The 15,861-nt window shown below is 46.9% G+C and overlaps 1 protein-coding gene across 1 annotated transcript; it reads right to left on the bottom strand.

Moving 5' to 3' along the window:
• Positions 1-3,557: 3,557 nt before the first annotated feature.
• LOC137304766 (protein shisa-like-1a) lies at positions 3,558-14,435 on the bottom strand. Its single transcript, XM_067973465.1, has 5 exons — positions 13,973-14,435; positions 11,785-11,898; positions 8,127-8,334; positions 7,197-7,377; positions 3,558-4,867 (listed from the first exon to the last, which is right to left on the bottom strand). Exons 2-5 carry the CDS (start codon positions 11,840-11,842, stop codon positions 4,781-4,783), a joined length of 534 nt encoding a protein of 177 aa, XP_067829566.1. The 5' UTR covers positions 11,843-11,898; positions 13,973-14,435; the 3' UTR covers positions 3,558-4,780.
• Between the last annotated feature and the right edge of the window lie 1,426 nt (positions 14,436-15,861).

The following is a 15,861-nucleotide window of genomic DNA, read 5'->3' as shown; positions in this document are numbered from 1 at the left end:
TGACAGGTCCTCACGGGCACTGACCCCCTCGCTGGGGGGATGGGTCCTCACGGGCACTGACCCCCTCGCTGGGGGACGGGTCCCCATGGACACTGACCCCCTCGCTGGGGGGACACGTCCCCACGGGCACTGACCCCCTCGCTGGGGGGACACGTCCCCACGGGCACTGACCCCCTCGCTGGGGGACGGGTCCCCATGGACACTGACCCTCTCGCTGGGGGATGGGTTCCCACGGGCACTGACCCCCTCGCTGGGGGGATGGGTCCCCACGGGCACTGACGCCCTCACTGGGTGACAGGTCCCCACGGGCACTGACCCCCTCACTGGGGGATGTGTCCCCACGGGCACTGACCCCTCGCTGGGGGACAGTTCCCCACGGGCACTGACCCCTCGCTGGGGGACGGGTCCCCACGGGCACATAAGGTAACATGAAGGAAAACCTTTTTACACAGCAAGTGGTTAGGATATGGAATGCATTGCCAGGGGGGGTTGTGGAGGCAAATTCAATCGTGGCTTTCAAAAAGGAACTGGATAAGTACTTGAAAGGAAAAAATTTGCAGGGGCTACGGGGATAGGGTGGGGGAGTGGAACTAGCTGGATTGCTCTTGCATAGAGCCGGCACGGACTCGATGGGCCAAATGGCCTTCCTCTGTGCTGTAACCTTTCTATGATTCTATGAGTTTTCTCACTACTGCTCTGCAATCAATGGGGCTGCTTTGGGGCACCAATCTCTGCTGGGATAAGGAATCTGACATCTTCAAAAATGTTTCTTTTTTGCCACTTTTCTCTCCTCTCTTTAGAGCAATGACTCCTTGCTGCGATACAGTTCCATGGATTCTGGACATCTTTGGTGCATCACCTTGACAAAAGTCTCAGCTGACCATTCTGTCTGCTTCAGTGGCCTTCCCACTATCTTACAACAAATCTTGTGTATAAAAGCTCCCCCCTCTGAACCTTCCATCTTTTTCCTAACTTCCTTATTTTTAACTTGTTTCCTTTGGCAATTGAGCTATTCAGCACGGTGAGAACTGTTTATCTGGTTCAATTTTGGAGAATGTCAGTTAACTTTCCTTCAACTCTCCTCTTTTCCAAAGTAAACAAGCCCAACGTCCTGAACCATTCCTCAGATCGAGCAGCTCAAAAACTGGGCATCCATGAGGTGCTGTGGGCCATCAGCAGCAGCAGAATTGTATTCCAGCACAATCTGTAACCTCATGGCCTGGCATATTCCTCACTTTGCCATTACCAACAAGCCAGGGGATCAACCCTGGTTCAATGAGGAGTGTAGAAGAGCATGCCAGGAGCAGCACCAGGCATACATAAAAATGAGGTACCAACCTGGTGAAGCTACAACTCAGGACTGCATGCATGCTAAACAGCGGAAGCAACATGCTATAGACAGAGCTAAGCGATCCCACAACCAAAGGATCAGATCAAAGCTCTGCAGTCCTGCCACATCCAGTCATGAATGGTGGTGGACAATTAAGCAACTAACGGGAGGAGGAGGCTCTGCAAACATCCCCATCCTCAATGATGGCAAAGTCCAGCACGTGAGTGCAAAAGACAAGGCTGAAGCGTTTGCAACCATCTTCAGCCAGAAGTGCCGAGTGGATGATCCATCTCGGCCTCCTCCCGATATCCCCACCATCACAGAAGCCAGTCTTCAGCCAATTCGATTCACTCCACGTGATATCAAGAAACGGCTGAGTGCACTGGATACAGCAAAGACTATGGGCCCCAACAACATCCCGGCTGTAATGCTGAAGACTGGTGCTCCAGAACTAGCTGCGCCTCTAGCCAAGCTGTTCCAGTACAGCTACAAGACTGGCATCTACCCGACAATGTGGAAAATTGCCCAGGTATGTCCTGTCCACAAAAAGCAGGACAAATCCAATCCAGCCAATTACCACCTCATCAGTCTACTCTCAATCATCAGCAAAGTGATGGAAGGTGTCGTCGACAGTGCTATCAAGTGGCACTTACTCACCAATAACCTGCTCACTGATGCTCAGTTTGGGTTCCGCCAGGACCACTCAGCTCCAGACCTCATTACAGCCTTGGTCCAAACATGGACAAAAGAGCTGAATTCCAGAGGTGAGGTGAGAGTGACTGCCCTTGACATTAAGGCAGCATTTGACCGAGTGTGGCACCAAGGAGCCCTAGTAAAATTGAAGTCAATGGGAATCAGGGGGAAAACTCTCCAGTAGCTGGAGTCATGCCTAGCACAAAGGAAGGTGGTAGTGGTTGTTGGAGGCCAATCATCTCAGCCCCAGGACATTGCTGCAGGAGTTCCTCAGGGCAGTGTCCTAGGCCCAACCATCTTCAGCTGCTTCATCAATGACCTTCCCTCCATCATAAAGTCAGAAATGGGGATGTTCGCTGATGATTGCACAGTGTTCAGTTCCATTCACAACCCCTCAAATAATGAAGCAGTCCGAGCCCACATGCAGCAAGACCTGGACAACATCCAGGCTTGGGCTCATAAGTGGCAAGTAACATTCGCGCCAGAAAAGTGCCAGGCAATGACCATCTCCCCTTGACATTCAATGGCATTACCATTGCCGAATCCCCCACCATCAACATCCTGGGGGTCACCATTGACCAGAAACTTAACTGGACCAGCCATATAAATACTGTGGCTACAAGAGCAGGTCAGAGGGTGGGTATTCTGCGGCGAGTGACTCACCTCCTGATTCCCCAAAGCCTTTCCACCATCTACAAGGCACAAGTCAGGAGTGTGATGGAATACTGTCCACTTGCCTGGATGAGTGCAGCTCCAACAACACTCAAGAAGCTCGACACCATCCAGGACAAAGCAGCCTGCTTGATTATCACCCCTTCCACCACCCTAAACATTCACTCCCTTCACCACCGGCGCACCGTGGTTGCAGTGTGTACCATGTACAAGATGCACTGCAGCAACTCGCCAAGGCTTCTTCGACAGCACCTCCCAAACCCGCAACCTCTACCACTTAGAAGGACAAGAGCAGCAGGCACATGGGAACACCACCTGCACGTTCCCCTCCAAGTCACACACCATCCCGACTTGGAAATATATCGCCGTTCATCGCAGCTGGGTCAAAATCCTGGAACTCCCTTCCTAACAGCACTGTGGGAGAACCTTCACCACACGGACTGCAGCGGTTCAAGAAGGCGGCTCACCACCACCTTCTCAAGGGCAATTAGGGATGGGCAATAAATGCCGGCCTCGCCAGCGACGCCCACATCCCATGAACGAATAAAAAAAAAAATTCCTCATCAATTAATTTACGTAGAATTTATCACACAAAAACAGGCCTTTCACTCAATACAAGCCTCCTCCCACTCTACTTCATCTCACCCTATCAACATATCCTATTCCTTTCTCCCTCGTGTACTTTTCTAGCTTCCTCCTTACTGCTGGAATAATCTTCACTGCTTGTCTCTGTACCTCCGTCCCAAGGTAATATTTGTCCTCAGTGATTAATTGACCAGAGTTGCACTTTCTATAGGCTCAGGTGATGAAATCAGATAAATAAATACAAGTCGCACAGAAACTGAAGTTACGTAAAAGCATGTGATAAATCATTTTTATTCCGTTTGTAGCAGGCAAGTGGTTTGTACAATATCATCCTGTATTTCTACCTCCATAATCATCACCAAATTTATTGGTGAAGTGTTGGTGTCACTTTGACTCAATTTGTGGCACTCTTACCTCTTGGCGATCAGGTTGAGAGTTTTGAGTTCGAGTTCCACACCAGAAACAGGATCCAGGCTGACACGCCAGTGCAGTACTGAGGGACCACTCCACTGTCAGAGGTGTCGTCCTTCAGACGAGATGTTAAACCTGGGCTTCTGACTGCCTGTTCTGGGGTATGAGTAGAGGTTAAAGATCCCACAGCACTATTCAAAGAAGAGCAGGGAGTTCTCACGGTGTCCTGACCAACATTCATACCCCCCCAGCCAACATCACATTACCTCTTCATTCATCTCAGTGCTGGTCGGTGGGGCTCTGCCAGGATGGAAAGGGCTGACGGGGTTTCTGTTTATTATCTCATCCGAAAGATGGCACCTCCAACAGTGCAGCACTCTCTCAGTACTGCTCTGGAGTATCAACCTGGATTATGTATTCAAGTCTCTGGAGTAGGACAACCTTCTGACTCAAAGACAAGAGTGCTACCCACTGAGCCACAGCTGACACTATATATTATTTTTAAAGCGTGTCTCTTTATAATTTGAAAAATACCAGAGGAGCTTTCCAAGGCTGCCACCATGTTCACACAGAGCTTAAAAAAAAAACAAAGGCTGAGCTACTAATTAAAGACACGTGAGCTGAGATGGCTCAGTGGGTGAATGCACTGCCGCATCTGACATTCAGCAACACAGATTAGCAGCTCCAGGTTCAATACCTGGTCTTAGATTAGGGATAGCAATAGGGGGAACCTATAAAAGTTGTTCCAGTGTCCCTGGGCTGGTGAGTGGCAGAAAAAGAGTCAGCCAGGGTCCCCCGCTCCTGATCGTTGTCCAATGGTTCCTGTTGGAAAGTACATACCGAAGTGGGCAGAGCAGCGGGGTCAACAGAACTGCTGAGATTCACACGTGGAGAGAGGATATTGGGACAAGGGTATGATGGGCTGCTGGCGCCTTTATTGCACTGAACCTTCAGGGGAAGAGGGGAGAAGATAGGAGGGATGAAGAAAAAATACTTGGTTTCATCACCAATCGCAAAAATATGAAGAAGAGGTCATTTTCCAGTACGCATCACCAGGTTCCTGCCCAGTACGCCGACTGTACCAAACAGCTACTCCTCCGCATTTAACCTGGGAGAGCAGTTTGTCGTCACAGAATTGCAATCCATCCGGTGCAGCTGGATCGTGTGGGTCAAAGTCTGAAGCAGAGTAAACAGTAAAACATGGGAACACAGGAATTGCCAGACAAAAAAGACCGAAGTCCACCTCGTTGACCGTCTACCATCCTGGTAGTCGCATGATACAACGATAATGGAGTTGTTGACTAATCGTAGCAATCAATCTCTATCAATTAGTCTACAACAGACCCAGACATGAGGTGAGGAAATCCCCAGTGATGGAGAGCTTTGGGAACCAGAGGTCCAAAGTCAACTGTTCCTCCCGAGCATGTTACACTCACCACACGCCATGTCTCACAGTACTCATATACTGTGTCCTAAAATATTATTTTCTGAAAGAAATCTATCTGAATTGTGATGCCTGAACTGAGCCGTACCAAAGTCACCCTGGATACAAATGCACACATTGTGATTTTATCTTATTTAAACTAGCTGATGTCCCGTGGCATTGCTCGCAGGGCAGTCTGGAGTCTGAGGCATTGAAAGACTTGCATTTTTATAGTGCCTTTCAAGACCTCAGGATGTCTCAAAGCGCTTTACAGCCAATTAAGTACTTTTGAAGTGTAGGCACTGTTGTAATGTGGGAAACGCGGCAGCCAATTTGCGCACAGCAATGAAATAAAGGACTAGATAATCTGTTTTAGGTGTTGGTTTGAGAGATAAACGTCGGCCAGGACACGGGGAGAACTCCCCTGCTCTCCTTCAAATAGTGCCCATGGGATCTTTTACAAACATCTGAGAGGGCAGATTGCGATGTTTAGTTGCCAACCCAGCCTGACCCTTTAAGGCCACTGCCCAGGTATTTCTTATTAGGAAGCCAGGTAAATGTATCTGCTTTTAAATTGCTGAGGTCATTTTAGGGGCTGGTAAATGGCTTGTAAATTTCAGGCTCTGGATCAGAAGAGCGCGGCTTCTTTTTTCAAGATTGACAAAGTGTGTCAGCAGGGGAGGTGTGCACTAGACACATAACGGTTTTTATATAATAAAAACTGTGACCTTAGCTTCTGTTTGTTTAATTATGTGGCCTCAAAGGGGCACACCTCCCCTGTTGAAGAAGAATACCAATTGTGCATTATATGGAAATAACAGCGTGAGATGTCCTGATGTGATACTACACTTCCTGAACTAGTCCAGGAGCTCATTTGTCTCCTCCTGACCCCAGTGGCACTGAGGCAAATTGTAGCACCTCAGCTGAGGCCAGCTAACTCAGCACAGAGTCCTGGTTTTGATAGAGTAAATAAGGAGAAACTGTTTCCACTGGCAGGAGGGTTGGTAACCAGAGGACACAGATTTCAGATAATTGGTAAAAGGACCACGGGGGAGATGAGGAGAATTTTTTTTACGCAGTGAGTTGTTATGATCAGGAATGCGCTGCCTGAAAGGGCAGTGGAAGCAGATTCAATAGTAACTTTCAAAAGGGAATTGGATAAATACTTGAAAAGGAAAATTTTGCAGGGTGATGGGGAAAGAGCAGGGGGAGTGGGACTAATTGGATAGCTCTTTCAAAGAGCTGGCACAGGCACGATGGGCCGAATGGTCTCCTTCTGTGCTGTACAAAACCCTGGTTAGACCGCACCTGGAGTACTGCGAGCAGTTCTGGGCACCGCACCTTCGGAAGGACATATTGGCCTTGGAGGGAGTGCAGCGTAGGTTTACTAGAATGATACCCGGACTTCAAGGGTTAAGTTACGAGGAGAGATTACACAAATTGGGATTATATTCGCTAGAGTTTCGAAGGTTAAGGGGCGATAAGATATCGAGGGGAATGGATAGGGTGGATAGAGAGAAACTATTTCCGCTGGTTGGGGATTCTAGGAGTAGGGGGCACAGTCTAAAAATTAGAGCCAGACCTTTCAGGAGCGAGATTAGAAAACATTTCTACACACAAAGGGTTGTAGAAGTTTGGAACTCTCTTCCACAAATGGCAATTGATACTAGCTCAATTGCTAAATTTAAATCTGAGATAGATAGCTTTTTGGCAACCAAAGGTATTAAGGGATATGGGCCAAAGGCAGGTATACGGAGTTAGATCACAGATCAGCCATGATCTTATCAAATGGCGGAGCAGGCACGAGGGGCTGAATGGCCTACTCCTGTTCCTATGTTCCTATGACTCTACGGTCAGAGAATTGCTCAAAATCTACTGCATTGTCCTTAACATTGCGAATGGTACAACTCCTCCTGTAGGTCCATCTGACTGGGAGATTGGAGCTGGATGCCTGCATTTCTTCCATCGTAAGGGCAGCACAGCACTCAACCTGTCCAGACAAGTCCAGCGAGGAAAGAATCTTTAATGGGCACGAGACACCAAACCACCTGATGACCGTTGTCCCAGCTTTGTGACGCTAACCTCAGGTTTGTGGAGGGCTTGCTTTTCATGGCCACCAATGCAGCATCCGCATAGACAGCAGGGAGCCCAGTACCTGCTGAGATTGTGCCTGTTCAGCGTGCAGTAATGAAGCAGGTCCATCAGCAACAGGGACGCAACACAGAGTCCGTAAACAAAGACTACGGTCCTCGATCCGTAATTACTGGGGGAAAAGAACAACAAAACACTGATTAGTGACTAACAAAGGGAGTAACTACAGCACAGGGAGTGAGAAAATATCACCAACTCAATCTCAATCACAGTGACAAACAGCGATAAAGCAACCTTCCCTAGTGTGGCTCATCTATTGGGTGCAATAGTCACTGTGGAACTAAGCTACCCCAACTAGAAAGACAAGGGGTCGATCCCTGGCCTGTTCTTAGTTAACCGATCTCAGCCGTGGCAACAAAGCCAACACGTTTTGGCATCAGTGGCCCAGGGCTATGGACGGACCCTCGCCCCATGTCCACAAACACGTGCATTTTCCAACATAGGGTCACTGGGTCGCAAACAGAAGCGGGAGCACTGCCTGAATTTCCCTCCCCCCCCCCACTCCACCGTCTCAGTGCTGCTAAGGCCAGTCGTTGCACCCCGAGATCAGCTAACTCAGCACAGGCTGGGGATTGAAACGTTCGAACGCTGCCACAAACAGGATCACCATCCTCCGACCCCATACTGCTACCCCTCCCCTCCCTAGTGCATATGACTCAATTCCACATGACCCATTTTCCTTTTAACTGAACCACTGGGGGAGGCCCAGGTCCCATGTAGACGTCCCTGCACTAAAGTCCCCCCGCCCCCCCCTTTAAAGCCATCATAAGCAGGACAGCCTTCCTGCTATCCCGTACTATTACCCCTCACCTCTACAAGAGCCAGCAATTAGACCTTGATACGTTCCACGCTCATACATACACTGAGCTCCTGGTGGGCGCAGTCTGGTTAATTTTCATCGTGCTCTGAAATTCAGACTCGTTGCAGCAATATTTCAGGGTTTGATTATCAAGACGACAGCAGTAAGTCCATTTCCGCTCTTCGTTGAGTCGCGGACAGTGGAATCCGGAGTGATACAGTTCCGCGGCATCCAGGTATGGCTCACAGGTCCTGTAATTAGAAGCATAAACTGGACAGAGAGAGGTTATTGTCAGGTCATTGTGTTTTGTGGCTTCATATTAACAGAGTTACAGATCAACTGTGATTTGTGTCAGCCGTGGCTCAGTTGGCAGCACTCTCGCCTCTGAGTCATGGAGGTTGTGGGTTGAAGCCTCACTCCAGAGACTTGAGCACAAAATCCAGGCTGACACTCCCAGTGCCAGTGATGAGGGAGTGCTGCACTGTCGGAGGTGCTGTCATTTGGATAAGACGTTAAACCGAGGCCTCGACTGCCCTCTCAGGTGGACGTAAAAGATCACATGGCACCTTTTTGAAGAAGAGCAGGGGAATTCTCCCCGGTGTCCTGGCCAATATTTATCCCTCAACCATCATCACCACAAACAGATTATCTGGTCATTATCACATTGCTGTTTGTGGGATCTTGCTGTGTGCAAATTGGCTGCCGCATTTCCTACATTACAACAGTGACTACACTTCAAAAGTGCTTCATTGGAGTTTTCAGATTCTATTCCCACTTCTCCCAGTTTCAGATAAGCCTGTGCTGTATAAAGCTGTGCTTCTTTGGTTTCTTGCCTTTTGAAGATGACTTTTGCCAATTTACGCATTTCCCAGGCCAGCTGCAAATTATCCACTTATGTAAGTCGCTTTGGGACGTCCTGAGGTCGTGAAAGGCACGATAGAAATGCAAGTCTTTATTTACAACACTGCCAGACTCGGAAGAATTTGAATCTTTTGGGAAATGGGCCATTAGATGGCGGATGCAGTTCGACATAGACAAACGTCAAATAATTAGTTTTGGGAGCAAGGAACTCCCTTCCCTTCCCACCGTCCAGGGCCCCAAACACTCCTTCCAGGTGAAACAGCGATTTACTTGTACTTCTTTCAATTTAGTGTACTGTATTCGCTGCCGCCTCCTCTACATTGGGGAGACCAAACGCAGATTGGGTGATCGCTTTGCTGAACACCTCCACTCAGTCCGCAAGTGTGACTCTGACCTTCCGGTAACTTGCCATTTTAATTCTCCGTCCCACTCCCACTCTGACCTCTCATTCCCGGCCTCCAATGAAGCTCAATGGAAGCTCGAGGAACAGCACCTCATCTTTCGATTAGGCACTTTGCAACCTTCTGGACTCAATACTGATTTCAATAACTTCAGATCATAACCATTGTTTCCATTTTTTCAGACGGCAGGTGCTGGTTCTGCTGTTGCCATTTACAGCTCCTCTAGACCCATCTTTTGTTTCTTTACCTGTCCCATTCCCACCCTCCTTGCCTTCCACCATCATCCCTTTTGTCATTTAATCACTCCTGCCCTCCACCCCCTCACAGACCTTCCCTTTAGTTCCTCCCTCCCCTCCTTTCCCAGGCTCTGTACTTGCTTAAAAACGGTTAAATCTTTCACTTCTTCCAGTTCTGACGAAAGGGCATCCACCTGAAACGTTAACTCTCGTTTCTTTCTCCACAGATGCTGCCTGACTTGCTGAGTAATTTCAGCATTTTCTGTTTTTATTACAAAAAAAATAGGAACCGTGAGTTGGAATAAAGGCAAATTTACATTATGATGCTTATATACGAACACCAGCAGATGACCGAACTGGAGGCTGTTATGATAGTGATGTGGTGGGAATATCAGAAACATGGCTAAGCCCAGAGGATGCAAATTAATTTAATATTAAGGGATGGACAGTGTTCACAAAGGAGAGAAAAGGAGGGGTTGTAGTCGTATATGGCGGGGACAACTGGGAGATAAATGAAGTTGATCCTATGGGAGGGGGTTAGCCACAGATTGGACTACTCTGGAGAAAAATCTCTAACAGGGGAAAATCCAAGCTCACACTCAGGGGTGTCTGATACCATCAGGCCAGCACAAGGAGGAGGTCAGTTTGCACCTTCAGCACCTTGTCCAGTTCCATCACCGGGAAACAAGGGACGAAGATGGAGGCTGATCCCCACTGTCAAGGATTTGAGTAGTGAGGAAAGACTGGAAGAGACTTGGGCTTGTCAGCCTGAAATGGAGGTGTCTGAGAGGTGATCGTCTGGAGGGATACACGATAGTAAATGGTACGGAAAAGGTTAATCCGCAATATTATTTTAAATTAAATATTGGGAGTAGGACAAGGGGATGCAGGTTCAAACTGGTAAAAGGTAACTTGAGGACTGATATCAGGAGATTCTTCTTCACAGAGAGCGATCGATATTTGGAGTGGATTCCGGGGCAGTGGGGGAGATGAAAGCCCTGATACGAGAAGCAATTAGATGCTGCAACGGAGGGAGTGTTGGATTGTTCTGGAAGGATGAATTAAGATAGGCCGAATAACTTCCTCACCCTTAAGTATCTTGCGATCTTGTGAATGGAACAGCATGATCAGGAAACAAGATCCGGGAATTGTTGTGGAAACATTGTTCAGACTGTCGGCTCAGTGCTGGGGCTGCATATGGGGGTCGGTGGCACCTGCGAGGAAGGAGGAGGGGAATTCAAAGGGAAGAGGCACAGCCAGGAAGTTACCGCTTGGGCCTGACGCAAAGCGTTGGTGGCAGCCTGGCCGTGCGTCTGTCCTCTTGGCATTCAGGAGACGGACCGACAAATAGGATCATTCACAGGGTACCCCTTAATAAAATGGGGGGGGAAAGGGTATTCAGCTCCATAAATCTATCCGGTTTCACTAAACTATACAGTCACAATGAGGAATAAGTTCCTTATGCGCACCGTCAACATTAGCAAAGCCTCATTTTGTTCCTTTTCTGCCTCTTCTATATCCTCCTCTCCTTATCTGCAGGCACAGACTCCTGCTGGGGTACATTCCACTCGTGCCAGCACCAGTATTTTACTCAAGTGCCCATCCTTTATGCGTTAGCCTAGACAGCAAGTCTCGACAGCCTCTTGACCAGTGGAGGGTATCGCAATCGAGCCCTATCCTGTCCTCATCCGGTGTCCAAACCAACTTCCCAGCAGGAGTGGCTGGGCTGTGATGAGGACTAGAGGATGTGTCAGCCGTGGCTCAGTCGGTAGCACTCTCGCCTCCGAGTCAGAAGGTTGTAGGTTCAAGTCCCACTCCAGAGACTTGAGCACAATCTAGGCTGACACTCCCAGCGCAGTGCTGAGGGAGTGCTGCACTGTCAGAAGTGCCGTTTTTCGGATGAGACGCTAAACTGAGGCCCCGCTTGCCCTCACAGGTGGATGTAAAAGATCCCAAGACCGCCATTTTGAAGAGCAGGGGAGTTCTCCCCGGTCTCCTGGCCAATATTTATCCCTCAACTAATATCACTACAAACAGATTATCTGGACATTATCACATTGCTGTTTGTGGGATCTTGCTGTGCGCAAATTGGCTGCCACGTTTCCTACATTGCAACAGTGACTACACTTCAGAAGTACTTCATTGGCTGCAAAGCAATTTGGGACATCCTGGAAATCATGAAAGGTGCCATATAAATGCAAGTTCATTCTTTCTTTACATACCTGTTGCCAGTAACTCACAGAGCAGCAGTACAGTCTGGAGCCAGTTGAAGAGTGACATTGTTAAATCCACAGCCTGGACCTCCCAATTGTCATCCCAAGGGATGGTGCCGGCACCTAAAACAAAGTGCACCATTTGTTTCCCATGCAATGTCTCACCTCTTCTATCTGCTACCTGAATCCCCAACTTGCTGCTGCCCCTTAGATTGACCTGAGGCCTGATGTGTCTGACCGCCCATTGTTACAGAGACAAAGAGAGGTGAAAATAGAATGGTAAGAAAGAGAAAAAGGAAAAGTAAAAAAGAGCAGAGAGGGGGAGAGACAGTAAGGCGAGAGAGAGGGAGTGTGGAGAGAAGGGGCGGAGAGAGAGGGAGCACAGAGATAGAGAGGACATCGAGTGCGGACAGGATCAGGCTCAGCTGTCATGCCCAACACGGTCAAATAGCCGCTCAATTGTCACAGTTTAGGCTCACGCATGAAGAATGGGCACTTGGGAGAGGAGACAGAGGCATGCAACCGTACTCCAGCAAGAGTCAGCACCTTCAAGGGAATAAGAGAACTGGGGTCGAAAGGAATCATTTACAATGGGTTCTATACACAGTGTAGAGTTTATAGAGCTCAAAAATTGATTTTTGTCACCTCTACATTCTAGACCAATAATAATTTTAATGTATAGTTAGTTGATCTCTCATGGTGTTGCACTTAGGGAGTCAAAACCAAGTGTAGTCTGCAGGTGGTGGGGTGAGACAGCAGTGGATAATTAGACCAGGGCACACAGCTATAATTCAGTCCCCATTTTAAAGTCATGCATTCTATCCTTATTTTTACATTTCTACTGTAAATTCCTACATCAATATTTATAATGGAAAGTACCTATGTAAACTAGTCACTCTGTAATTACAATCTCCACCAGTGGTGGCGCTGTAGCACTTAGTTTTGAGGAGGGTGTTCTTACTGTGACAAGTTTACATGGGCAGTTTCCATTATAAATAGGGGCCTACAAATTTATAAAGTTGGCAGGAAGTTTGCACAAATGTAAGATTTTTACTATATTTTAGATATATAATAGAACCCACAATTTCCATGCAGACTTAATCTCTCATTGTTTAAGTTTGAAAACTATGACTAAAAGTTATACCTTTAAGATTAAAAAAGATTAAATTGCTGAAAGATATTAATAAAATTATTCAGACTGAGTACAACTCCCAGCGTAACAGAGATAATTTCAGAACCGGCTGCTGGAGATATCCCTGGTGCCAACTAACAGCAATAAGAAAATTCTTGCAAAGCCTGGAGTGAAAAAACAATGAATTCCTTTTCAGCAATGTAAATTAACCGGAATAGAAAAAAAATACTAATTGTACGCTTGGATTGTTTGAAGAAATGATCTGTGAATGAATTAAGTGTCAGTTTTAATTCACACAATAAAAATGTGACGGATTTAAAAATCGAAGGCGAGTCCATAATTCAGTGCTATGCTCAAATGACCATTCTTCACAAAAGAGCCTGTGAGTGTTAGATGCTATTCGACTGCCAGGGCATCGCAACCTAGCCCCAGCTTCTCCCCATCTGAGATCCACACTTGCACTTTCCAGTAGGGTCATTGAATAGTGGTCAGGAGCGAAGACCCTGGACTGATTCCCCCCCCCCCTCCCCAGTCCAGGGGAACTGAGGCAAATTGTAATAACCACCCCATCCGAGATCAGGTAATTCAGCACAGCCTGCAGACCGAAACCTGACAAAAACTTCGTAGCCCAGAATATCTTAAATAGACTGTAATTACAATGGAACTAAAACAATCTTTTAATTTCAGTTAAGAGTTTACCATCCTACATCGAATCCAAATTTCTTTTTTAAAAAACAGGTTCCTCTCGTGTCGATAAGTCACTGAATTAATAATAAACAAAATTCACCGAATTCATGTTGAGGCAGACGAGAAATTTACTGAAGAGGAAAGAAATCAAGTTAATTTACAACTGCAGCCTTATCCTTTCTCGGGCTCCGTTCCTAGGTGGCCTCGGCTGGAACTGTGTGAAGGAAAGAATCCTTTTATCGCTGATAAAATGCTCTCGGCTGCGTTTGTTCAAATGGTCTGTTTATGTTGCTGGAGTTCAAACAAAGACTCGGCTGCTAGAAATAACCAACAAAGAAAATATCCCATCTAGTTTTTATACACTTTTTTTTTTCTTACCAGTTTGCAATTCCAAATTCTGCAGCTCTGCACTATTTCTGTTGGATGGTTCTCTATGGTTTGTTTCAATTTATTTTATTTTTTTTTGGGGGGGGGGTCCAGATCCTTAAATTGCTCTCTGATTTGGAAAGATGCGTTTTAAAGTGCTTCCTGCACTGAGTCTGGGCGAATTTTTGTTCGGTTTCTTTCGCAGTTTAAAGAGCCCCTGGAGGGTGGAATTTGCACAAATCTTTTTATGTAATTTCGACTCGGTCCCTTGGCCACGTGGTGCTGTTTGGTTAAGGGCTGTTCAATGCTCACTCAGCGACGCCACTTTTCCAGGAATAGGATGCTGGAGTTCCTGCTCGACTTGATGCAATTTTAAAAAATGTATTTTTTATTTTCCTGCCGGCGCTGATAGTTCATCAGTTTTGCTCCGACCATCTCACCTCTCTGGGTTCACTGTGACCATAAATTGATTTATTTCACTGTCTAAAACCACCCTTTGAAACTCTGTGACACATACTTTTCGTCCCTTACGGCTTGTTCTGTTCCAGTAATTTGTTGCATTGCAAGCACCGACGGGTCACACCGCGCTCATGCAATGGAAATATTGAGCCAGCGTCTAGTTAAGCCTCCAAGTTAAGCTGCCTTCAGCTCTAACGTGAGAATAAAGTGCCGCATAATAGGCTTGTCATCAAAGTTGAAGCCCATGGAATAAAAGGGGCAGTAGCAGCATGGATACAAAATTGGCCAAGTAACAGGAAACAGAGTAGTGGTGAGCAGTTGTTTTTCGGACTGGAGGGAGGTATTGCCCAGAGGTCGCTACTAAGACCATTACTTTTCTTGATATATATAAATGACTTGGAGTTGGGTGTACAATTTCAAAATTTGCAGATGACACAAAACTTAGAAGGGTAGTGAACAGTGAGGCGGATAGTGATAAACTTCAAGAGGACATAGGCTGGCGGAATGGGCAGACACGTGACAGATGAAATTCAACACAGAAAAGTGTGAAGTGATACATTTTGTAGGAAGAACGAGGAGAGGCAATATAAACTAAAGGGTATAATTCAAAAAGGGGTGCAGGAACAGAGAGATCTGAGGGTATATGTGCACAAATTGTTGAAGGTGGCAGGGCAGGTTGAGAAAGTGGTTAAGAAAGCATACGGGATCCAGGGCTTTATAAAGAGAGGCATAGAGTACAAAACCAAGGTGGTTACAATGAACCTTTATAAAACAATAGTTCGGCCACAACTGGAGTATTATGCCCAGTTCCTGGCACCGCACTTTAGGAAGGATATGAAGGCCTTAGAAAGGGTGCAGAAGAGATTTACTAGAATAATTCCAGTGATAAGGGACTTCAGTTATGTGGATGGACTGGAGAAGCTGGGGGTATTCTCCTTAGAGCAGAGAAGGTTGAGAGGAGATTTGATAGAGGTGTTCAAAATCATTAAGGGTCTAGACAGAGTAGAGAGAAACTGTTCCCATTGGCAGAAGGTGGGATTATTCTCCTTAGAGCAGAGAAAGTCGAGAGGAGATTTGATAGAGGTGTTCAAAATCATTAGAGAAACTATTCCCATTGGCAGAAGGGTCAAGAACCAGAGGATATAGATTTATGGTGATTGGTTCTTTTGCCAAAGAAAATTTTTTTTAATACAGCAAGTGGTTTTGATCTGGAACGCACTGCCTGAGGGGGTGGCGGAGGCAGATTCAATTGTGGCTGTCAAAAGGGAATTGGATAAGTACTTGAAAGGAAAAAATTTGCAGGGTACAGGGATAGGACTGGGGGAGTGGGACTAGCAGAGAGCTGCACGGACTCGATGGTCCAAATGGCCTCCTTCCATGCTGTAATCATTCTGTGATTCTAATTAATCTAAAACTGCACATTGCTGAACATCCATCTCTTG

This window comes from Heptranchias perlo, chromosome 38 (genome assembly GCF_035084215.1).
Source record: "Heptranchias perlo isolate sHepPer1 chromosome 38, sHepPer1.hap1, whole genome shotgun sequence".
Lineage (NCBI taxonomy): Eukaryota > Metazoa > Chordata > Chondrichthyes > Hexanchiformes > Hexanchidae > Heptranchias > Heptranchias perlo.
Note: the sequence above shows the minus strand (reverse complement) of the source record. Positions and strands in the feature narration are given on the sequence as shown.

What these genes read in the sequence shown, in the direction of transcription:
- LOC137304766 (XM_067973465.1), bottom strand. Translation starts at nt 11,842, where the DNA reads ATGTCACTCTTCAACTGGCTCCAGACTGTACTGCTGCTCTGTGAGTTA. An exon ending in CTGTGAGTTACTGGCAACAG is followed by an intron (nt 8,335 to 11,784) that starts GTATGTAAAGAA and finishes CTCTCTGTCCAG; the next exon opens with TTTATGCTTCTAATTACAGG. An exon ending in AAGCCCTCCACAAACCTGAG is followed by an intron (nt 4,868 to 7,196) that starts GTTAGCGTCACA and finishes ACTCTGCTTCAG; the next exon opens with ACTTTGACCCACACGATCCA.